The sequence below is a fragment of the Hippoglossus stenolepis genome, chromosome 10, assembly GCF_022539355.2.
Source record: "Hippoglossus stenolepis isolate QCI-W04-F060 chromosome 10, HSTE1.2, whole genome shotgun sequence".
NCBI classification, from domain to species: Eukaryota; Metazoa; Chordata; class Actinopteri; order Pleuronectiformes; family Pleuronectidae; genus Hippoglossus; species Hippoglossus stenolepis.
The window spans coordinates 4,524,865-4,548,451 of record NC_061492.1 but is presented as its reverse complement, the minus strand read 5'-3'; the positions used below and the strand labels follow the sequence as shown (position 1 = coordinate 4,548,451).

Genomic DNA, 23,587 nt, shown 5'->3' with positions numbered 1-23,587 from the left:
ATTTTCACCCTGAGGATCAATAAAGTCTTACCATGACCTGTACTAATGCATCATCTATTTGTTTATTAGAATATTATGTATGAATCAGACTAGTTATAATCTTCATCTTTGCTTGTGCAGGGATTTTACTTCCAGGAGCAGACAAACAAGCCTGAGGCAGTGGTTCCTTTTTGATCAGGCGCCTCAGAGGTCGCTCTGTTGTGGGGTCCTTCGCCAGCAGCGCTTCCTGGTCCACGTATAGAGAAGATCATCAACATCCTCTGTGACAGATGATGAAACTGGACCGTGTTTATCCGAACTGGTTTAATTCTCCGCCTCCACCCGTCAGATCTCGGCTATAGCCGCAGGAGCTGAGTCATTCTGGGGCTTGAACGTCGCTGCAAACGGTGCGTGAGGGGCTCGATTCCCAGTGAGCAGCTAGCTCGTTAGCGTTAGCATCGATACAGTTTGTGTTAAAGCTGCTGTGTTTACGACGGCGACGGGAGCTCAGCCCCTTTGTTTACATGCGTCCGAGTCAACATGTGTGTTGCTGATTATTTATTTATCCCAATATCCGGCGTTGACTCTGTTGGAGGTTGTGTTAGCGTCCTAGCTGTGTAGACACTGTGTGGTTTCCAGTCCTCAGTGCTAAGAATGGCTGGAAGATTATTCACTTAAACCATGAGCCTTAATAAATATATAATCTTAACATTAACGATATGTCCCCCTGTTAGTTTAAAGGGCTACAATCTGCTGTCCAAGGGAGAGACTGGGATGGGATGGGTCTTAAGGTCCAAATAATTATTTAGCAGCACTCAGAACGAATCACATGTGTCCTGGTGTTCCACAGATTAGTTTTAAATGCATGGAGGTAAAAGGTAGATTGTTAAATACAGTAAAATACAATCAAAAGCTCGTACAGCATGTCGAGCATATGCATAAAGCGATTATAACCTTTGTTTATTCTGGGTAGGAACACCCTGATCACACACTCACACACGGAAGCTGCCCGGGACTGTACAGCCACCGTCTGATCTGTGGGCCACTAGAGAAATTAAAGATTAAGTGTCTTGCTCTTGGGAATAATGACGTAGGTGTAAATGCTCCATTTATTTCCCTGGCGAGATTTATTCTCCTGGACGAGGCATCGGACAGACGAGCCTTACACCGCTTCTACCCTGAGTTATCTATGGAAACCAAATCTTGTGAAAAATCACACTTCAATGATTTTTTTAAATGAATTAGTTGTGTTCATGTACATATGTGAAATGTTTAATCCTCAAACTGTGTTGTTGTTCCTGACATTAGGATGCAAAATGTCTTGGTTTGCTGACTTGGCCGGGAAAGCCGAAGACTTCCTGAATAAAGTGGACCAGGGAGCCGCCACGGCCCTGAGCCTGGAGCAGGCAACAGCTTCTTCCTTTTCACCAGAATATGAAGGAGAACCATTGGTCAAACCCGACTACAACACTGCAGGGTATAAGGCCGACGCAGCTGTGACACATCACACCTATGCATCCTCCCATGATGCATCAGGCTTCATCTCTGCAGCAGCTGGCAACATCAAGAGATCCAATACAACTTTGCTGTCTGGCACAGCCAGCATGGCCCTCTCTGGTGCAGGCAGCAGCGCTCCCAACTCTGCCAAGACCTCATCTGGCTTCGTGAGGCCCAGGAAGAGCGAGCAGGATGTGGACGATGACATGCTCTTTGACTTTCTGAACAGCTTGGACCCTCCAGCCAACAATAGCAGGGATTCTAGAAGGGAGCTTGTGACAGTGGCAGTAACTGAGGCCCAAGACCCTACACCCCCCGCTTCCACCACTCATACAATCCCCTCAGCCCCACCAACGCCCCCCTCAACCCATGGTGTATCCAGGGCCTCGAGCATGAGCTCGCTGTCTGCTCACAGCATGAAAACATCAGAGGAGAGCTCTGCTAAAGAGCAAAGCCAAGGTATGATTAACAAGACTTTATATGTTAGAGTTGTTTTCTTATTATCGTCTGTCTGGATGGAAAAGTTACATTGCTTGTATAACTTATGTAACCAAGGGCTTTTGAGGCATTTATGGCTGGATGTTTTTTTTGTGTGTTCTCTCTTTACACTTCCTCTGCTGCTCACAGAAACACCTGAGAGTTCAGACTCGGGCTTGGCTGTGCCCCAGGACCTCCTCAGCAGACAGGAGCCTCCTCCCCCCACAGAGGAGCCACAGAGTCAGATCCTGTCCAGTCTGCGTCTGGAGAACCAGCTCCTGCGCAGTGAGGTGGCCTCCCTCAACCAGGAGATGGCTTCAGTCATCCAGAGAGCAAAAGACTTGCAAGACGGCAAGAGAACTGTTAAATTAGGAATAATGATGACCTAGATTTCTGCACATCTGCCTCCTCATTGACTAAGTTGTTTTCTACTCTTGCAGAATTGAACCAGGCCCGAATGCGTGCAGACCGGTGGAACTCGGAGCAGTCTCACACTGACCGTACTTTACGGGAACATCGGTCACAAGTTGAGGATCTGGCAGAGGCTCTTTCAGCCAAAGACGGTCAACTTGCAGTGCTGAAAATCCGACTTGATGAAGCTGATCAGATACTGAAGTCCCGCAGTGCTGCACTAGAGGAGGCACAGAAGGAAAGATCAAGGTAAACTCTTTTGAATAGATAAGATTTAGTTCTTGAAGAAATTAGATATCATATTACAGTTGTTTCGCTTTTTAGAATTATGCTGGACCACTCAGAAGGGAACAACATGCAGTCCCAAGCTCTTGAGACGATACAGGAGAGGCTGCGAGAGACGGACCTGGCTGTCAGGAGGGAACAGGACAGCTACCGGCAGATGCAGGTACGGGCAGTACTGCTTTGCCTTTACTTTGCTCATAAATGCAAGACTTTATCAAACCTATTATGTTTCTGTAGAATGAGTATGCTGGTCGACTGTCCAAACTGGAGGCTGAGAGGCAGACCCTTGCCGAGACGGTGACTGCAGCAGAGCGACGAGCTGCGGAGGAGAAGCTCAGGGTTGATGACCTCCAACAGCAACTGAAAAGTACCAAAGCAGCAGCAGAGTTTGGGAAGCAGGAGTTACAAGACTACAAGCACAAGGCTTCACGCATCTTACAAGTAAGACTGATAGAGGCCCTCTGGAAAATCATCTTTTTCATAGGGAGCATCAGCACTAATTCTAACTTAACTTAACAAAATTTACTGTGCATCCAAGAATCCGTCATCTTTTGAACAGATTTTTAATGATGTTGTAAATGTTGTTATTCTAGTCCAAAGAGAAGTTGATCAGCAGTTTGAAGGAGGGATCTGGTTTGGACACTCTGGACGGCAGCGGGACAATGGTTCTGGAGCTGGAGGAGCTGCGTCACGAGAAGGAGATGCAGAGGGAGGAGGTCCAAAAACTACAAGCGCGAGTGCACACGCATCGAATGGAAATACAGGTGAGATGCTGTAAATGGCAGGAAAAGAGAAATGATGTTGATGCTGTGTAGAAGAGATCTTTGTGATGTTGGTCACTCAGTTGTTCAGCTGAGTCATGTGTTTCTCTCTCAGGATCTGGAGAATCAGGCGCTGACGGAGGCAGAGGCATGGCGGGAGCAGCAGATGCAGTTACAGGAGCAACAAGCGTTACAGAACCGAGTTAAACAGGAGAATGAGGCTGAGGTCGAGCGCTATAAACAGGTAAAGTTATTCATAAATATCCATAAATTAAAAAAATACAAATCCTTTCCGATCTCTATTTTCTTGAGAGATACGTATGTGTGATTTTGTTTTTGTATTTTTTCTTAAATCATAGGAGCTGCAGTACTTAGAGGAAGAGCAGCATCGAGCCAAAACTTCTCTGCAAAGTCGAATCAAAGACAGAGAAGATGAAATCCAAAAACTCAGGAACCAGGTCAGTCTATTATCATAAAAGGAAGTTCTACCCTTTAGGCCATCACAGGGTGCCAAAAATATTTAAACCTCCACCTTTAATACACTTATCTGCTTTGACGATCCATGTCCTGGTCTGTATTTACTCTTCCAGTTGACCAACAAGACTCTGAGCAGCAGCAGCCAAACTGAGCTGGAGAATCGTCTCCACCAGCTGACGGAGACGCTGATCCAGAAGCAGACGATGCTCGAGGCTCTGGGCACAGAGAAGAGCTCTCTGGTGTTCCAGCTGGAGCGTCTGGATCAGCAGCTGAAGATCGCTCAGGGAGGACAGAGTGGAGGGGCGGCCATCAACATGAGCAGCTTAGAGGGAGCCGGACCAGGTCAGGGTCACAGTTATTTACCTTCTTACAGACAGATGATGAAGGAGGCAGAGATGTGGGGCGGTTTTTATCAGAATTTCTGAAGAATGAGATTTGGTTGATTACATAAGGCCATACATGTCATGTCATTGTAGCATCATGATCAAAAAATGAAAAAGTAATTGAAGAGTTCAGTTTTTGATAATCAAAACTGGAGGAGTTAGTTAACATGTCGATACAGTTGATCCAGTTTCTCTCTTTCATAGCAACTATTTGTATTTCTGTTCAAACTTAGAAGAGTCCCTCCTTCATTCTGCTTCATATGGACAATGTATTCATTTATAATTCAGTTTGTTTTTCTCTCAAAGATTAGTTGGTTTTTTTTTTAATTAGGCTTTAGAGTCGATCAGACTTCATCATGACTCCACTGTTGACTCTACTCAAGATTCCTTCTCTGTGTTTTGGTAATTTCAGGAGCACGACAAAGAAACACACCAGTCCTCTTTAGTGATCAGGACAGTCCAGGAATGTACGGAAAAGTACGTAAGGCAGCCAGCACCATCGACCGTTTCAGGTAAAACCTTTTTTGTCCATTTTTTTACTATAGTTGCCATAGACTGTATATAAAGATTTGGTTGAGCGTGTGCATCGATGGGACTTTGATTGCGCGGCTCCACACCAAGATTGCCACAAACCGACTTTAGCTCAAGAATACATCATCAGTGCAAGATGGCAGCGTTCTTATCCTGGATATTTTGGCTTCATTTCTGGATCGTGGGAGGAAGGGGAGACACCTCATTCATCTTTATTCACAGTTTAGAGTAATTGCATTGTTTTCTATTCTGAAATCATTTCCCCAGTGATGAATAGAGAATTTTGTCATTCCAGCATCAGACTGGGAATCTTCTTGAGGCGTTACCCGATGGCCCGAGTGTTTGTTATCCTGTACATGGTGAGTATTTATTGAAGAAATGGGATTTGTTGTAATTGTTCCATCTTGATTGACACCGGTTAATAAAAGAAATAAACAACCTTTCATTTATTTCTTTACAGGCAATACTGCATCTGTGGGTCATGATTGTTCTTCTGACGTACACACCAGAAATGCACCACGGTCATCCTGGCGGAAGATAGAAAGCGTGAACGTTACATTTGGGATTTTAAAGATGTTTCTCTCTATTGCCGTCGATGTAAGGATGGTACAAGCTGCTGGAATATGGGCTCTGAGACCTCACTCTCCCTGTTTTGCACAGAAATGCGACGAATTAAAGACATTTCCTCTTCTCCTCCTCTTCTTCATTACTGTATTTCCAACTGAAGATTGATAGCTGACAGCTGCATTTAGTTTGAAAGGAATACCAGAGTGATATATTGTATTGTTTATCTGCTGAATGGGACATTAAATCATGACTTCCTAACTGTTCCTTTCCCCTCCTGGTTTCAGACATCTATTCTCTTCAGAGATTGTATTTAACACTATGTAAAAAAAACAAAACAGAGAATCTTTTAATAAAGATGTTAGTGACACAGCCTGGCTTATTTCTGAGGTTTTCTTGGTTGTAAAATAATGTTGCTTTTACTCAAAGAATTTCAGTTTTATCTTTTATAGAAATGCTCAGTCTGAGGAAACTCATTTTCTGTGTCTAAGGGGAATGTCTTCAATATTGAAACAGTAGCTGCTGATGGTGTTGTAGTGACAGCAGTGGGTTATGTAAGCGTATATGAGCTTGGGCTTTCAAACTATAAATTGAATTACCTGTTTGACAAACACAAGCTGAAGGTGTGGAGTATGAGTTTGGAGTTTCAGCCCTCCCTTCTTTTATGTTGACATTTCCTGTCTCTTTTCAGGGGAGGTATGGTGGTGCAGTGGTTAGCAGTGTCGCCTCACACCAGTAGGGTTCTGGGCCAGGCCCTTTTACGTGGGGTTGTCATGTTCTCCCCTTGATGATCCACAGTACCGAGCAACTTAAGTTATAAACTAATTGAAGTGTCGAAACTGTAGTAGAGTGTAGCATGTATGTATGAAGTAGCAGAAAATGAAATCAATTGATTTTGGTTACTTCTATGGGATCTGTATTAACACTGACTGGGGACCAAAGCCTGGTCCTAAAGTTATTAAAAATGCAAAATGTAATTTCTGAGGTTCTTTGCAGGGGGCTGATGTGAATTGTGGTCAGGTGGAGGTCAGGGTTTGGCTTGAACTGGTCATGGTTAAACTTGTGGATAAGGATTTGGTGTGTGAGTGTGTGTGTGTGTGTGTATTAAAGTGTAAAATAAAATATTTAAAAGATGTCAAAACCACTGAGTTGTTTACAGTTCCATTCATGATCCCATGGATTCTTCACTCATTACAGATAATAATAACAGCAACAATAATAAGATTATTATTATTATTATTATTATTATTATTATTATTATTATTATTATTATTATTATTATTATTATACACTAATATGACTGTGGGTTTAGAATGTTCCCGACTCTCAGCTCAGGCTCCTGAACGCCCCGTGATGTTGTTGGTCCTCCAGCATCCCACAATGCACCGGGCGCGGTCCACGTCACAGCTGACAGCCTGACAGTGGAGATGATAATGGCTGCAGTCGAGGTGGCACTTTGTGGACGTCGTGTTGTTCCACTTCGTTAAAACACCCACAGAAATCATTCTCCAGGCTTCGACCCGAACTCCTTCAGCCGGGGTTCGAGCTCCGTGACCCCGGGATGAAGATGTCGCTGAAGCCGCTCGTCTGGACGGGTTCCTCCGGGCTCAGCTGCTGTTAGCCGGCGGCTCTCAGCTCGGACTCGCTCGGCTCTTTTCCCCCCGGAGGTGGAATTCAAAGTCCGCGGTGTCTCTGGAGGTCCGCGTTCACAAGCGGAGCTCCATGACCGAGCTGCCCGGTCCAACCTAGGCTAACTCCGCCTCGCCCTGCTCGGCCTGCTGCTTTGTTTTCTGGGTGTGTTGTGTCTGAAACCCGCCGGAGGATGTCGTCCTGGCTGGGGGGACTGGGCTCCGGCCTCGGCCAGTCGCTGGGTCAGGTCAGCGGGAGCCTGACGTCCTTCACCGGGCAGATCTCCACCTTTACCAAGGACATGCTGCTGGAGGGAGTGGAGGAGGTCGGAGGTGAGTCGGTGCTGGTGATGGCTCATTTACCAATAAAATACTTTCCTGTGTGTTGTTTTATAAACACATTTGATGTTTTCTCCTCAATAAATCAGTTTCTGTCAAGTGTTAAAACCAAGACTTTAGAAAACAGCTGTCACCATGAAGAGCAGATACAGATTCTTCATCTAGAGCTCCAAACGTGTTATTTAGATTAAACTGTTCCTATTATTAGATATTTAACACAACAAATGTCACATCATTACTTCTTCTAAGTTTAAAGACTGATGTGAGTGAATGTTGTGGTTTTAAACTCTTCTTTATGAGCAGAGGAAATACATTTTACATCTCTGAGGTCGAACATTCAAATCAATTATCATGCAGAAGCTGTTGTTGTTTTGCTGTCGATGAAATTGACTTTGAGATAGTTATTGTCACATGAATACAAACAAAAACAAGATTATAAACAAAGATAAACAGATGTAAGGTTTCGTACTAAAAACATACTTAACTCTTCACAATGAAACTTTTGTTATGAACAGTCACAGAATCATAAGTACTGTAAATATTGTCTGACTGGTGACAGTGATATACTTTTTCATATCAGTCAACTCGATATCAATAATTATCACAATAGATTTCCAATTATTATATTCTTAAAGTATAGACACTGGTTTTTGCTCCTGCTTGGAGGTTGTGGTTTTAAATTCTTCGCCCAGGCCCTAGTTTGTCTTCATGTTTTTTTATCCACATCATCGTTTAGTAGACCAGACTCTGGGTTTAATCCTAATTATACACTTGTGTTATATTTTATAAACATGTTCAGTAGCTGTTTGATTATAAAACTAAGCTTTTTACTCAGTTTTTGGCAAACAAGCTTTTAAAACAAGAGTTTTTCTATTTCAGTAAACTAAGACGGAGCTGCCCCAATGAGAAGCAAACTGATAAATATATGAGAAAACTGAATTTACATTAAATACTATGTATTGTGTTATGATGTTATGAACAGAATATCAAACTGTTCTGTATGTGCTGCACTTATTTTCCGGCTGGTGACAACTAATCTGCCTTTTAAAATCTTTCCAGTGGTAGATCCTGAACATTCAGGATCTACCACTGGAACACTTAGGTATTCAGATAGCATGAAAAGCAGATGTCATCACTAAAGTAGCCACTCCACTAAAAAGAAGAAAAACTGGAATTTAGTCAGAAACCAGAGGTGCAGTTGCTTCTCCTGTCAACAGACGTCAACAGACGTCAACAGACGTCAACAAGAGAACCTTTAAAAACCCTCCACTCTTTCATTCATCGTCAGCCGAGCTGCAGGAAACAGTTTATTCCAGTTTTAAAAGAGAGAGAGCTTCTCGTGATCAGGTCTGACCGGAGGATTGTAATCGTGATTTCTGGTTTCCTGTCACCACTTGAACTCAAGTGTTTAGAAACCAGCAAACAGACAACGAGTGATAAAGCAAAGAGAACTTTGGCCACAGAATCTCCAACTCACAGCTCCAGTCAAAAAAAAAAAACACTTCATTCTTATCTCTGTGTGGGACCACAGGAGCAGCTGTGCAGCAGACGGCTGCATGATAAGGCCACAAATTGAATTATAATCACAACATATTATTGATTGAGTTTAAAGACTGTTTCCTCCTGAGGGGTTGTTGTGGTTTTAAACCCAATCTTTTAAGTTAACTCTGAAGAGAAGACATCAACTTATATGTAGTAACAGGAAGGCTTCAGTTCAGTTTGTGTTGTAATGAATGTTATGTGTCGACTGAGCCTCGTTCAGCTGTTAAGATCAAGTAGCTCAGACAAGATCGCTGGAAATCTTAGCCTGCTCAGCTGTGCATGTTTGTTTGTCATGTGAGACAGAGCTAACCAGATCTGTGGGAGTGTGTCTGTGTGTGTGTGTGTGTGTGTGTGTGTGTGTGTCTTGAATGTGCTATGTGCCATTGGTGGAAAACCAAAACAGCTTTTCTTGTTTTGAAATTCATGTTGTCAGAAATCTGAGTAAATTAATCCCGATCTTTCTGTTAATTTTCTGTGTTTATGGAGAAATATTAACCATGTTTACAGATTTTCTTTCATTTCAGTCCTGCTGCATGTTTTCACTTCTGAATATAATATCCTCAGTGTCTTGATGACTTCTATTTTTTCCCTGTAACTACAGATGCTGCCACAGAGTTGCACGTGTCCAATTCCAGGTTGGCTGAGGTCGAGGCTTCGTTTACCTCACAGAAATCTGAGGTTAGATTCTTTGTTCCCGCTCACAATACAACTGTGGTTATTTTCCACCATCAACAACACGTGTAACTAATAACGTTAACAAGGGATTTGTCCTAGAAAACCACGACAGTGAGTCAGTAATGTAAAGTAATGCTGTCGACCATGAAAACAATGTCTGACCATCCCGCACATGAGAAAGAAATTAATGTTTATTTTTGCATATGTTTTCCTTCCTTGTTTCTCTCTTTGCTGCAGCATGACAGATTAAGGAAGCTGCATGCAGAGCTGGAGGAGAAGCTGGAGGCTTCAGAGATCCAGAACAAACGACAGTCTGCAGAATACAGAACTCTCCTGCAGCAGAAAGACGTACGTAGTTCTGTTTATAGTTAAAGCTTTTAGATCACATTTCTGTTAAGTTCATGTATGAAATGGTGCTAAGGTACATTTGATCCCACCAGGTGGATATCAGTCACCTGAAAGCCCGGCAGAGTGGTCTTCAGGAAGAAGTCCAGAGGCTGCAGCGGTCGGCCCAGTCGGCCTCCATCTTCCCCGCGGTGCTGCCTGTCTCCACCACTTCCTCCAGCGCCACCTCGTCTACTTCTTACCTATCACGGCCCTCAGAGTCCCAGCAGGGTTACCATGGCGACGAGATGGATCTCAGTGATGTCATCTGGTCGCAGCAGGAGATCAACCGCCTGTCGACAGAAGTCGCGCGTCTGGAGGCAGAGGTTTCTCACTGGAGGCGAATGTCTCAGGTAGGAATGATTTCTTTTTGTTGATTTTAGCAGAACAGGTGGTCTTTGATAGTTTATCTTGGGGAATAGAATATGCAGAAGTTAATACTTATCACAGACTTCCAAATGTATTCTTCTTCTTCTTTGGTTTAATGTAGTATTTGTAGTAGTTTTAAACACCAGATGTGCACATGCTACAGAATGAGAGATACCAAAATGTAGACAATCGTAAGAAAATACTTCATTTCAGTGAAGTAAAGTGTACTGAACTTTGCCAAAGGTATTTTTCATACCTTTAGTTCATACCTACTACATTTTTATTTCAGGCATCAACAACTGCAGGCTCTGGCAATGGCGATGAGGGTGAGACTCACAAATTTCAAAGAACTATAAAGGTAAATATTAAATCTTCTCATATATAATAAAATATATAGATCATGTTTTAAAGTAGATTGTAAATGTGAAATACTGAGACACCAACCTTGAGGTCTTTGCTTCTCTGGGACAGGAGCTGCGAGAGGAGATGGGTCGTGAGGTGGACGAACACCAGCACGAACTGGCAGCAGTGCAGGACGCCCAGCGGCAGAAGATGGCCGACATCGCTCGAAGACACAGGGAGGAGCTTGCAGAGTACGAGGAGAGGATAGAGGAGCTGGAGGAACAGATTCAGAGTGGTTAGCCTCACTTTGACATTTGTTATTGTAATTCTAGAAACTTTAAAGTGGTTTTATTCACAGCGTTATATAGGTGTTTGCTGGGCCTCCCTTAGAGTACAGCGCCATGTTGCTGCTCAGGTACAACACACAAAGTAAACTCTCTTGTCCTCTTCCTTCTCTCCAGGTGGTCAAACCAGTTCCTCGTCAGACACCTCCAAGCTGCCTGAACTCCAGAAAGCCATACAGTCCCTGCAGGAGGCGGCAGAGCAGCGGGAGAAGCATCTGGCCGAGCTGTCTGCCAGCCTGGAGGAGGCTCAGGGGAATCGGGCCTCGCTGCAGCTGGAGAAGGATGAAGTCCAGGAGGAAAACGCCGGGCTGCTGCAGAATTACACGCGGCTGCAGGCGTCTGTCACCGAGCTGCAGACACGAGTACAAGAGCAGGAGGGGAAGACTCTGCAAAAAGCCCAGTTTGACCACGAGATCCAAGTGTTGAAGCAAAACCTCACAGGTAAACTGTCATTGTTTTGATTCATGATGATCTTTTTAATGTGATGTTTCTTTATTGCACTAACCTCATAAAGATTATCATTTACTTTTTACAGTTGTTTTACTCCATAATAGAGCTGTATATTAACTAAGATTTTTACTTTACAGCGGCAGAAAAAGAAATCGAGAGACTGAAAAACGTGTCTGACGTAAGTGTGAATATAAATAGTTTGAAATACATTATGCTACATATTTATCACACTATAAGTAGTGAGAGTTCTAGTGTATTCTTCCCGGGTTTAATGGCTTTTTAAACATTTGATGCTCTTTTTAATTCAGGCTGAACCAAAGGAAGAAGTTGAGCATGCAGACATTTTGGAACTGAACACCATCATTGGGCTGTTGAGACAAGAAAAGGAAATCCTCGAACAAGAAAAGGTTTGTTTATCTGATGCAGAAAATTTATATTACTGTAATTAAATGCACAGAATGTCTATATGTACTTAGTTTCGAAGTAAATCTGTCACTTAAACAGCATTTTGAAGGACATTTGATGCATGAAATTATTTTTTGAAACCGAAAAAAAGCCATAGCTTAAATGAAATACTACTTAATTACTTAAAGAGACACAGGTCCTTGTGATTTCATTGATTAGTTGCATTTTTCAGTCTTACAATACAATGATGTCAATAATATGGAATGAAAAGTACAGTCAAGATGTCTGTTGGATGATGTCAAATCCTGAGGTTCTTCTTTATTTTGTTACAGCTCAATCTGCAAGAAAGACTCGAAGTCACAGAGGAACAAATGGGCGACAATAAAGTTACTGATTCTGGAGAATCGGAGTCACTGGAGGATCTGAGAGTCGAGCTGGAGAGAAGAGAAAAGGCCCTGAGAGCCACTGAGGAGGAACGAGACACTCTGATGTCTGAGCTGGAAGAACTAGACCAGCAGAACCAGGAGGCAACACAGGTCTGAATGATCTGCTTGGTTTTGAAATCACTGACATTTATTTATAGCCTCTGTGAACCTTAATGTTGAAATTTTACCCGTTTATTGACTCTGGATTTTGTTTCTATTTCTGCCTCTAGCATATGATCTCTGTGAAGGAGCAGCTCTCCGGACAGCTGAAGGAGGCAGACGCAGAACTGACGAGACTGACGGCCGAGCTCAACACAACCAAAGACCAGAAAAGGACCCTGGAGCAGGAGGTGGAGACCCAAAAGGAGAGAACGAGCCAGAGCGCTTTCACCCTCAACGATATGCATATGGGTAAACAGCAGCTGGAACAGACGGTGAAGGAGCTGAAAGACAAACTGGGACATGCGCAGGAGCAGAGCAGAGAGGCACGGAGAGAAATCACAGAGATGAAGAAAAGTTTGCATGAGAAAGAAGAGTTGTGTTCTGCTGCTAAAGCGGAGCTGCATCAGGCCGGGGGGAGAGGAACTGAAGCACGGGGAACTGAAGAAGGGAAAGAGAGGGAGTTGTCAGACCTCAGAAGAGAACTGGACGAGATGAGGACCTCTCAGGATAACCTGAAGTCCGCAGACTACGAGTTGAAGATGGAGAACGGGAAGTTGAAGGCGGAGAGTGAGCAGGCTCTGGGTAAAGTAGAAGAACTAACCAAGCAGATGAAGGAGAGCCAGGCTGCTCTGAACAGGACAATTCGAGAGAGGGAAACTCGTATCGAAGCCTTGAAGCTGGAAAAGAATCAGCTGGACGGTGATTTGAGGCAGACTGAGACGGCACTGAATGAACAGGCCAGACAGTACCAGCAGACGATTGAGGAGTTGACTCGAGCTCGCTCCATGGATGCCTCAGCTTTGCAGATGGAGCATGAACGTGCCATCAAACTCAACCAGGAGAAAGACATGGAGATAGGACAGCTGAGGAGAGACATGGAGCAGCTGGCATCTGATCACAGAGACACCAATGAGATGCTCTCGATCACAGTTTCAGGGCAGAAGCAGCTGACGGACCTGCTGCAAGAGAAGGACATTTTTATGGACACTTTAAAACAAAACGCTGCGGATATACAGATGGAGATGGAAAACAGTATCTCAGTCGCGACCAAAGACGCCGGAGGCCTCAGACAGGCGCTAGAGGAGAAGGATAGACAGCTGGGGGGTATGAAGGAGGAGAACAGCCATTTGAAAGAAGAGATTGATCGCTTTAGAGATCAGCAGAGCAGACCTCCACCTCTGGGTGAACCCAGGACCCTGGACATTATCACAGAGCTGGAGACGGAGATCACCCAGCTCAAGTCCTCCGGGAATGGCCTGGAAGAGGAGGTCCAGGCTCTGAGGAGAACCCAGGAGGAGCAACAGGCCTCGCTCCTCCTGTCGCAGCAGTCCCTGCAGGGTCAACAGGGTGAACTGGAGCAGGCTCATGCTCGCAACCAGCAGACCACTCTAAACTATGACAGACTTATACGCGCCAGAGATGAGGACATAGCTCGTCTCCAGCAGACTGTAGATCGGCTCAGTGGGAGTCAGGGTCGTGCTGACTCTCCACCTGTGCAGGGAGATGTCATCCTGGAGGAGGACAAGACCCAGACCCTAAATCAGGAGAACGGCAATGAGAAGCACGACCTGTCCAAGGTAGAAATAGAGAAACTGGTGAGAGGCATCAAGGAGAAGGAGACTGAGATCTGCCAGCTGAACGAGAAGAATCTCTCGTTGACCAAACAGCTGGATCAGCTGGTGGTGTATCGTGATGAAGTGGGTAAACTCTCCCAGATGACCCTGCAGAAGGATCTTGAGATTCAGGCGCTTCATGCTAGACTCAGCATGGTCGGAGGCGGCGGACACAACCAGGATGTCTTGTTCCTTCAGCAGCAGCTGCAGGCTTACGCTGTGGAGAGAGAGCAAGTGCTGGCTGTGCTGAATGAGAAGGCCAGAGAGAACAGCCAGCTTCGCTCAGAGTATCACCGTCTCATGGATATCCTGGCAGTTAAGGAAGCAGCTCTGTTGAAGCTTCAGCAGGAGAATCAGCACCTCTCCAATATGAGTGACCCATCAGGAAGCCATGAGATGTTCAAGGAGACCATCCAGAACCTGTCCCGCATCATCAGGGAGAAGGACATCGAGATTGATGCATTGACTCAGAAGTGCCAAACCCTGGTGACGGTCCTGCAGACCTCAGCAGGAGAGTCTGGTGCCGGCTCGGGAGGAGTCAGCAGCAACCAGTTTGAGGAGCTGCTGCACGAGAGGGACACGCTGAAGCAGCAGGTGAAGAAGATGGAGGAGTGGAAGCAGCAGGTGATTACCACAGTCAAGAACATGCAGCACGAGTCGGCCCAGCTGCACGAGGAGCTGATCGGACTGCAAGGTCAGGTATCTGCGGATAGCGACTGCAGCTCCAAGCTGTCCGTGGATTATGCTCGGATGATCCAGAGCTACGAGCATAAGGAGAGGAGGCTGGGAGGTCTGAGTCAGGAACTCGCACAGGTCCAGCAGACCATCACCCAGCTCAGCTCCACCAAAGATGTCCTGTTGGGTAAACTCGACAGTGTGGCTCAGTCCCCTGAAGTTGTTGTTGCTCAGTCCAGTGGACACTCTCTCGCAGCCGACGCTCCCGTCCACCAGACGGATTCACCTGTAAACAATGACAAACTGCAGGAAGAACTTGGACGATTGCGTGGACATCTGACCGAGAAGGAAATCACCATCAGGACTCTTCAGGAGAACAACCACAGGCTCTCCAACTCGGCATCTGCCTCGGAGAACGAGCAGAGGGGTCAGGCCGTGGAGGTGCGGCAGATCAGAGAGAGGCTGGATGCTCAGCAGAGATCAGTGAGGGAGAAAGACCTGCTCATCAAAACCAAAGGCGACCAACTGATTCAGGTCAGCGAGTCGCTACGTAACCGCGAGAACGACAACGAGGTGCTGAAACAGGCCGTGACCAACCTGAAAGAGCGGGCTCTCATTCTGGAGCTGGATGTGAAGAAGCTGAAGGAGGAGAACGAGCTCGTGGCTGCACGCTCCCGAGAGAAGGAGTCGGAGTTCAGAGCGCTGCAGGAAACCAACATGCAGTTCTCCCTCCTCCTCAGGGAGAAGGAGTTTGAACTGACTGCATTGAGCAAGAAAGCTGCAACTGTGGAGAGGATGCTCAAGGACAAGGAGCAGGTCAGTTGGCACCAAAACCTTGATTTTTACAATAACCAATAAAGAAAATGGAATAAATGAAATAAAAATATAACTGAAAACTGATCTTCTATCATCCTCCACTCTGCCTCTGATTTTCCACAGGGTAAGTCCGGTGAGCTGAATCAGCTCCTGAACGAACTGAAGTCCATGCAGGAGAAAGCTGTGGCCTTCCAGCAGGAGAGGGACCGGGTGATGATGGCACTCAAGCAGAAACAAATGGAGACGACTGCAGTACAGACTGAGGTAGGAGAACATATAGTATTTAACTGCGGAGGCATTGCATCTGTGATAGAACAGCTCTTTTGTGGTGTTGCTCTTTTAATTGCCCTAAACCAAATTTCTCGTAGAGATCCACCTGTGACACTGGTTCTGTTTTCTTCACAGCTTCAGCATGTGAGGGACAAAGAACAGCGTCTCAACTTGGAGCTGGAGAGGCTGCGTAACCACCTGTTGGAGATCGAGGACTCGTACACGAGGGAAGCGCTCGCTGCAGGGGACAGGGAGTCGGAGCTACGGAAGAGGGTGGCCATGCTCGCCTCCTCCTCAAGTGCAGTGGAGAACGCCAGGTTAGCATAAACAACAACGGCGGTTTGTCTCTTAGATATGATGCTGAAATACAACAGTTTCCATTTCTATTTACCTGTGTTTCATTGGCCACATCACAAAACTGAATTGTTCAGTTCAGATAAATGTGTTGCAGACCTCTCAGTTACTCTCGCCAGTGTTTTCAGCAATTTAAATAGAAAAATAAAGTAGTAATCCAGTCTCATACACCTAATGGTTTGTAATCATCCTCTTAGTTTTTCGTGGAGACAGATCCTGTCTTATGCAGTAAGTATTTATTCTCAATACCAGGTGAATCAGGGAGACCATCACCAATTCCAATACCATTAGTCTTCATGTGGAACTACTCTATTGGACAAATATATCTAAGCCTTGGCTCATCTCTATCCAGTCAGTGCCCTCTCACAAAGATATTACGCCCTTTCCTCCAGTTGTTATCTATCGAGCTTTCTAACTCTACCTACAAATCAAGCCCTAGAAATGCTGAGATAGAGAAAAGGGGACAGAGTTTCATAACAAACAGTGAATTTGGATTATCGTCCTCTGACTTTAAAGTTTCCACGACAGTTTAGTTGTTAATGTCGTTCCTCCTGTGCTTGTCCTTGTCTCCAGCCAACAGGCGAGCATGCAGGTGGAGTCTCTGCAGGAGCAGCTGAGCGGAGCGGTGAAGCAGAGGGACGACGCGCTCGCACAACTCAGAACCTCCCAGGATCAGGTCAACCAGTATGCAGTGTCACTGTCCAACCTGCAGATGGTGCTAGAGCAATTCCAACAAGGTGAGACGCCAGGCTTTAAGTTTCTTATTCTTTCCAGGTTCACTTGGCGAATCCAGCAGTTTCATAGAAGTTCTTGTACTGCAGTATTTCTTTGGACAGGGTTCTTTTCGAAGATGATGCACTTTGTGTTTGTATTCTGACAATGAAGTTCCATAATTGTAATAACAGTTTTATTCTCTCTCTCCTCTCTCAGAAGAGAAAGCCATGTACTCAGCAGAACTGGAAAAGCTCAAGAGGGAGAAGGAGGAGTGGAAGAAAAAAGCTCTGAGGCTGGAAGACCAAGCATCTGCTCTTCAGGTAAACGAAGATCAACCAGCTCCTAGTAGAGCGCATACGTCCACAGCTTTAATTCAACCAGACCGCATTAAGTCACACACACTCGCAGATATCAGTCCCTTAATTAAATATGCCTGATTTCTTTTTTTCATCAAGATCCATTAACTATTATCTGGGAAATTAGGGAAAATGTCAAAAAACATTGTGATCAAAGTGGGAAAAGCAATCCTGGTTCCGCCCCCTGATCCAGATCCACATCAAAGTTAAATCGGTTCTTCCCTGACCCATAATGCATCCTTCCACCAAGTTTAGTGTTTGTGAACTGCTGCAAACTAACAGACAATAAAACAAATGCTGATGAAAACATAACCTCCTTGGTGGAGGTTAGGATCCATTTACATTCACTTTACTCATATCCATCATTTGCTGTCACCAGCGAGGTCTTGAGGTGAAAACTTGTCCCTAATCCTTCATATTTCTTGCTGACGGTATATTAACAGCTCTGTGTTCTCTGTCAGATCAACCTCGACGAGGCCAACTCTGCTCTGGATTCAGCTTCTCGTCTCACCGACCAGCTCGATCTGCAGGAGGAGCAAATTGAAGAGCTGAAAAATCAAGGTGAGCAAACCTCCTCACATCTGACACAGGTTTGATTTTCACTTAAAATGTCTAATAGGAAATGTTTGGTTTAAACTTTAGACTCTAAATAAAAGGTGTCTTCTCAAGGTTGTAATAAAACAAATGTCTTAAACGTTTTCTATCTGTTATATGTAAAGCTCACAGCTCTGCATATTTTATCTGAGGTGAAGCATCCGTCATCCTTTGTTGACTTTCTCTGGCTCGGCAGCTCGTGAACATGTTTTTGTTCCTTTTCCCCAGGGGTCGTATTTCTATGCTCAACCTTCACTGATAATCTCCCCTATTATTTTTTTGTGTCACACTCAGCAGATTTTCCTCTTATCAGTCTCAGACATGAACATTAGCTCACAGCAAATTCTCAGACTAAGCCTCATGTGGCTTTATTATCACTCAGTCACATATGGAGAATGTACATCGGGTCTATGAATAGTTGATTAACTGTGAGAATGTGCCGAACCGCAGATTAACCAACGAGAAGCTGATATCGTTTCCCCCCTTTAACGCTATTATAAGTCACAGAGCTAAAAATCTGATATTCAGGAAAGTAAATAATCGTATTAAACGTTGATCTTTTAACAACACGTACTTACTTACTGCTGTTTCGGAGATTTCCAGAATCCTCTTCGGAAAATATTCAGTTTGCTGCAGTTTTTTTCTCAAATTGATAATATTTCTCAACAGGGAGCTGGAAATTACATGTGTCCTTATTTAGTTTTTTTTTATGAAAATCTTTATTGAGCGATAACATCTGGGTGAAAAGTTTTTAATCAATTTGTTGTTCCTCTTTTTCTTAATGGAGGAAACTGCACATTCTTTCTCTTTCTGAAAGCTTTTGGTTTGATTTGCTTTTATATAGTTTTAATCAATTTTACAGCTTTATCTCTTATGTGGCCAATATTGTTAAGAAAAGCGTTATATAAATTAAGTTTTTTGATTCATTGATATATTCTTATTCGTGTGTGTGTTGCAGTGGACGTGAGGCAGGAGATGTTGGAGGAGGCGCAGAGGAAAGTGATGAACCTTCTGAACAGCACAGAGGGGAAGATCGATAAGTACGTTCACTTTCTGTTTGGATTAAATCAGTTTGTTCAGTGAAATGAGGTTCTGATTAAATGCTCATGTGGTTTTCATTGCACTGTTGCGTGCACTCGTCTGTCATCATCACAGCGTTGACACCTGAGTTATCGATCTTGAATCTTTTAGCTACACAACACATCAAAAACCTCGTTGAATTTTAAAATAAATCCATCGCTATAAAAGTGAAACCACGACTGTTTCTTGGCTCGTAAAAATTTGAGATTTTGGAGATGGGACAGCTTTTGTCCTTAAGTAACTTCTCTCAAGTGTTGGACTCACTAGAAATAAGTCTGAGGTGTTTGTTACATTTTTGGATTTAGTTATGATTGATACAGCTGTAAAAGAAAAGACTGAGACCACATCCTGTTACATCATGCAGTGTTATTTATGTTGTCCTGTCTCCAGAGTCCTGATGCGAAACCTGTTCTTGGGATACTTCCACACACCGAAAACCAAGCGTGCCGACGTGCTGAGGCTCATGGGAAGTGTCCTGGGACTGAGCCGAGTAGACGTAGAGAAGGTGAGAGATTTATTTTCTCCGGTTTTGACTGTAGCGTGAATGTCTGTGTCTGTGACATATTACCAGACTCATAAATCTGTCAAAATTCAGTCTCTGCCTTGTGTTGGTAAACTTAAATGGTTGTATTTTGCTCCTGTAGGGGAAACATTTCTTAACCTGCTTTTTAGTATTTTCCAAATACATTTTATGTTCAAACGTGTATTTATTTTATCTTTGTTAAGAGTATGAGTAAATATCCAATACAATGTACTAACTTAAGAAGAAGTACAGGTGGTGGACAAATTAATGGAAACAAAACCATAAAAGCAGTTTAGACAACTGCAAATATTGTGAATTAGCATAAAGACTGAACAGGAACGTGGGAAAACTCCAAACTTGACACTGTCTAAAACTAAAAATACCAGCTTCTCTAAAGCGCAGGGATTAACACATTATTACTTGTTTATTACATCTTGTATAAATATGACAAGTTGTGGTTTTATAGGAGTCAAGTTCTGGTCCATGCACAAGTCTGAATCAAGTTTTCATGGAAAATATAATTATTTTTGTAACGTAGAGTAAATCTGACATGAAACTTAAGACAATTCCTTACCTACTCTGACTATAAGACAGAATATGAAATGTCTGATTATTTAAACACGTCCGTCCAAAGCCGTCAACTAGAAAACCCGTTGTGTGACAATCACTTTTAACTCCAGCAGCCTCTGAAAATCCTCTCAGAGCTTCGGCCCTGAAGGAGAAAAAACATTTCCTTATGCAGATCTTCTGGCAAGAGCCCTGTGGGACTCCGTCCAGCGATTCCAGAGTAACTTACCCAACACTCTTAAAGGAAAACAGATACAGTGTTAGAGGCAAATGCGCTTACAACTGCTCAGAAGAGCCTTTTTTTTTTTAATCGTGTTGGAGATCGCTCCACTTTTTTTTTTTTTTTCAACTAGCCCTCATCTCCTGTTGATGCTATTTGAATTTTCCACTCAACTCGCGTTAACAGCAGCCAAGTGTCCCACAAAATCAGCCATAGTTTCAGAATTGGCCTCTGGGGAGCAGCTCTGCACTCCCACTCTGCTGCATATTAATCCAGAGCTGGGATCCTTGCGCTCTGTGTATCGGGTCCCTCCAGCTGAATCCTGTCAGGCAGATGAGGCTGATGAGTTAGGGGGAGTATGAATGACAGTGAATTATAAAGCCAGAAGCTTCTTGTAGGAGTTTGGGCCGTCAGCAAAGAAACAGAACAGCCGGTAGAAGAGTTTAACGGCCGAGCGGGTCCACAAAATAATTTTCCAGAGAGTGGTGGAAACCAAGAGCAATTAAAACTGGAATAATCTGACCGCTCTTCCGTGTCTGCTCTTCAAAAAACGAGTCTGAGATCAAACCACAAATTTCTTCTTGGCCAAGTTAGTATAAATAACTTCTGCTGTTGATTTTATCATCAGAAATTTGGAGTCAGATGTTTTGGAGCATTTTTCTTCCTGTGAAAAAATTCCTCAACCTTTGTTCACACTTCCTTTTACTTCTCATCTGTGTCCGTGCAGATGTTGGAGGATGACGGACGACATGGTGTAACTGGATGGGTGTCGAGCTGGATGGGAAGCAGAGGAGCTCAAAGTGTCCCGAACACCCCAAACAGGCCCACCGGGGCTCAAGGACTCAACTCGGTACGATGCACCTACATACAGGAAGTTCTTTTACTACAGGGACACAGCTTGTGTTTTATATACTCTATTCTAATCTTAACTGTAGAACACAGAGGAGTGCACATGAATAGTATATTTAATTCTGCTTTGTGAGGTATAATATAAAACGATCCCACTGGTCTTTTAGCCGAGAAGACGCTGAACATGGCTTCAGCAAATAGCCAAATATAAACCAAGACTCCTGAAACTACAGGAAAGAATTACTCACAGTCATTTATTGTTGTTACATGTGAACAGAGCTTGATTTAAATTTAGGTAAATGGACTGTGTCGACTGCCGGCAGAGTCGTCAGAGGCAATTTGGGGTTTAGTATCTGTGGAGGATCTAGGGATCGAACCACCGACCTTCTGGTTAGTGGACAGCCCTCTCTACCTCCTGAGTCCCCTCAACCTTTGCAGCAAAAGAGCGAAGTGAAGAAAATGCAAACCTTTTCAAAAAGTTCTTTCTTCAACTCAGAGGGTTGTGCTCTGCTGAAGTTTCCTTGAGCAAGACACAGATTTCTTAGCCGGATGTTATTGTGAAACTCCCTCTTCACTCTGGAGTCCAGAGGATATTTGCTCAGTTTGGGTCAGTGGAGGATCTCAGCAGTGCAGTTACACGACACACTGTGCTCTCCTGTTTCTTTCAGTCCTTCTCAGAAATGTTCGTCAAGTTCCTGGAGATGGAGTCGACTCCCTCGCTGCCGGCAGCAAAGCTCTCAGCCCACGACATGAAGACTCTGAGTGCTCCGCCTACGAGGAGAACCGGCGCTGCTGCTTCCAGCAACATCGCAGGTAAACGACTCCTTTGGGAAAACCCACCGCCAGGATGATTGTTTCTCACATGTTCTTAATCATGTCGGACGGGAATTGTGGCTCCTTTTCTTACATCCTCAAACCTTATTTAAACTCTCCCCTCTCTCTCCCCTCAGGAGCCGCAACAGCCAGCAAGCGAGCCGGCGAGTCCAATCCTTTCCTGGCCCCCCGCTCCGCGGCGGTGCCTCTGCTCGCCGGGTCCAGCTCTGGCGGCCCAGGAGGTCACCTGCTGATGAAGCCCATCTCTGACGCCCTGCCCTCCTTCACACCCGTGCCGGTCTCTGAGTCCAGTGGCGGAGCTGTGCTCAAAGACTTGTTGAAGCAGTGATCGGCCCATTAACGAGACGTTTTACACAAACACAGACTCTGGAATATTTGAGCAGGTCCACTACTTAATATCTGCTCCTTTTTATTTCCTGCAAAAAAATAAATGATCAGATCATAAAGGTTTAATATTCCATTTTGGGTGGAGGGTGTTCATTCTTTTCAGTTGTAGTGGTTTTGTTCTATGCAACCATTTCCCTTAACACATCAGTATATACGTATTTCCTTTATTCTACATTACTGCGAAGGTGCTGACCCACAAGTTTGGAAATGATCATAGACGGGACTCATCGTGCAAATATGCTGCGTGATGAGGACATTTTAAATCTGTGGGTCATTCAGAGTGAGTTTCTATTTTCACAGAAACTGTCCTTTTTACGTTTTTATCCATCGCACCGGTTCTGAACACAAGTGACCTTGTCAGCTCACGGTGTGCAGTTCCATTCATGTGAGTTTAATCATCACCTCTGTTTGCAGGAGGAACAAAACTCTCATGTCCTCTCATCCTTTAACTTCTTTTTTTGTCGTGTCTTTTGAGTATTTTTTTTATTTTTTTTCAGCAATGCAGTGAACTGATCCAGAACTTTCCTACAATCTCTCTGGCAGCCGCCTGTGCAGAGATTTATGTGGTTCAGTGCATCTGTTTAAATCATAAAGACAATTTCTTTTTTTTTTGTTGCTAAATCTTGTCTTCTCCAGACAGTCAGACTGTGATATGCAACAAGCGTTGTAATTATGGCTGTAACTGCTGCCTGTGGTTGATCAGAGGCTTGAGACTGCTCTTGAGTTTAAGTGCAGTACTATTATATAGTTATATATATGTAAATGGGTGGCGTTTTTTTCCCTATTTATAGGCACCAGGAATGTTCTGGAAGTAAAGTGCCTGCATTTCTTTTTGCTAATTAGATAGTTGTAAAATCGGGATTGTAAATGATTGATATAAATATATATATATATATATATATATATATTTACTAAATGTAAAAAAAAAAAAAAAATACTGCACATTTAAAAAGTTTTACCTGCTCAGAGTCGAGGCCAACATTAAGGTGAGCCGCTCTGCATTTTTGTATAGACTTCAGTCGGCCTGCAGAAGGAATGCTACAGGGGGTTTCTTTCTCCAGATTGATAACAATGTATAAACTGTAAATCCTCACTGTAAAGGAATGTTCTCCAACCTGGAACCCGGAGGTGTTAAAGGAACCCGAGTCTGATGACCTTGAACTGGGATGATCTCTGGCTGAGGTCGGAAACCTGAGGCTTAATTTGGAACTTCAAATCAAATAAAAAAGTTCTGCTGACCCTTTTCCTGCTGTTGGGTTTTTGTCATTTCTCTCTTGCAACGCGCCTTCACGCGAACCAGATGTG

The 23,587-nt window shown here is 44.0% G+C and overlaps 2 protein-coding genes across 2 annotated transcripts; both read left to right on the top strand.

Moving 5' to 3' along the window:
- The first annotated feature begins 188 nt into the window (after positions 1–188).
- Positions 189–5,737, top strand: golga5 (golgin A5). The gene is made up of 13 exons (XM_035167470.2): positions 189–386; positions 1,288–1,935; positions 2,104–2,304; positions 2,394–2,613; positions 2,689–2,812; positions 2,887–3,090; positions 3,243–3,413; positions 3,526–3,654; positions 3,770–3,868; positions 4,001–4,229; positions 4,683–4,782; positions 5,097–5,160; positions 5,262–5,737. The coding sequence occupies exons 2-13, from the start codon at positions 1,296–1,298 to the stop codon at positions 5,340–5,342; spliced, it is 2,262 nt and encodes a 753-aa protein (XP_035023361.1). The 5' UTR covers positions 189–386; positions 1,288–1,295; the 3' UTR covers positions 5,343–5,737.
- A 1,026-nt stretch (positions 5,738–6,763) lies between these two features.
- On the top strand, positions 6,764–23,525 carry trip11 (thyroid hormone receptor interactor 11). Its single transcript, XM_035167153.2, has 21 exons — positions 6,764–7,326; positions 9,476–9,552; positions 9,787–9,897; positions 9,990–10,286; positions 10,592–10,660; positions 10,774–10,939; positions 11,106–11,429; positions 11,576–11,616; positions 11,747–11,845; positions 12,176–12,379; positions 12,499–15,534; positions 15,658–15,798; positions 15,940–16,121; positions 16,732–16,895; positions 17,089–17,192; positions 17,690–17,789; positions 18,781–18,862; positions 19,293–19,407; positions 20,940–21,062; positions 21,730–21,874; positions 22,012–23,525. Exons 1-21 carry the CDS (start codon positions 7,188–7,190, stop codon positions 22,221–22,223), a joined length of 5,931 nt encoding a protein of 1,976 aa, XP_035023044.2. The 5' UTR covers positions 6,764–7,187; the 3' UTR covers positions 22,224–23,525.
- The last annotated feature ends 62 nt before the right edge of the window (positions 23,526–23,587 follow it).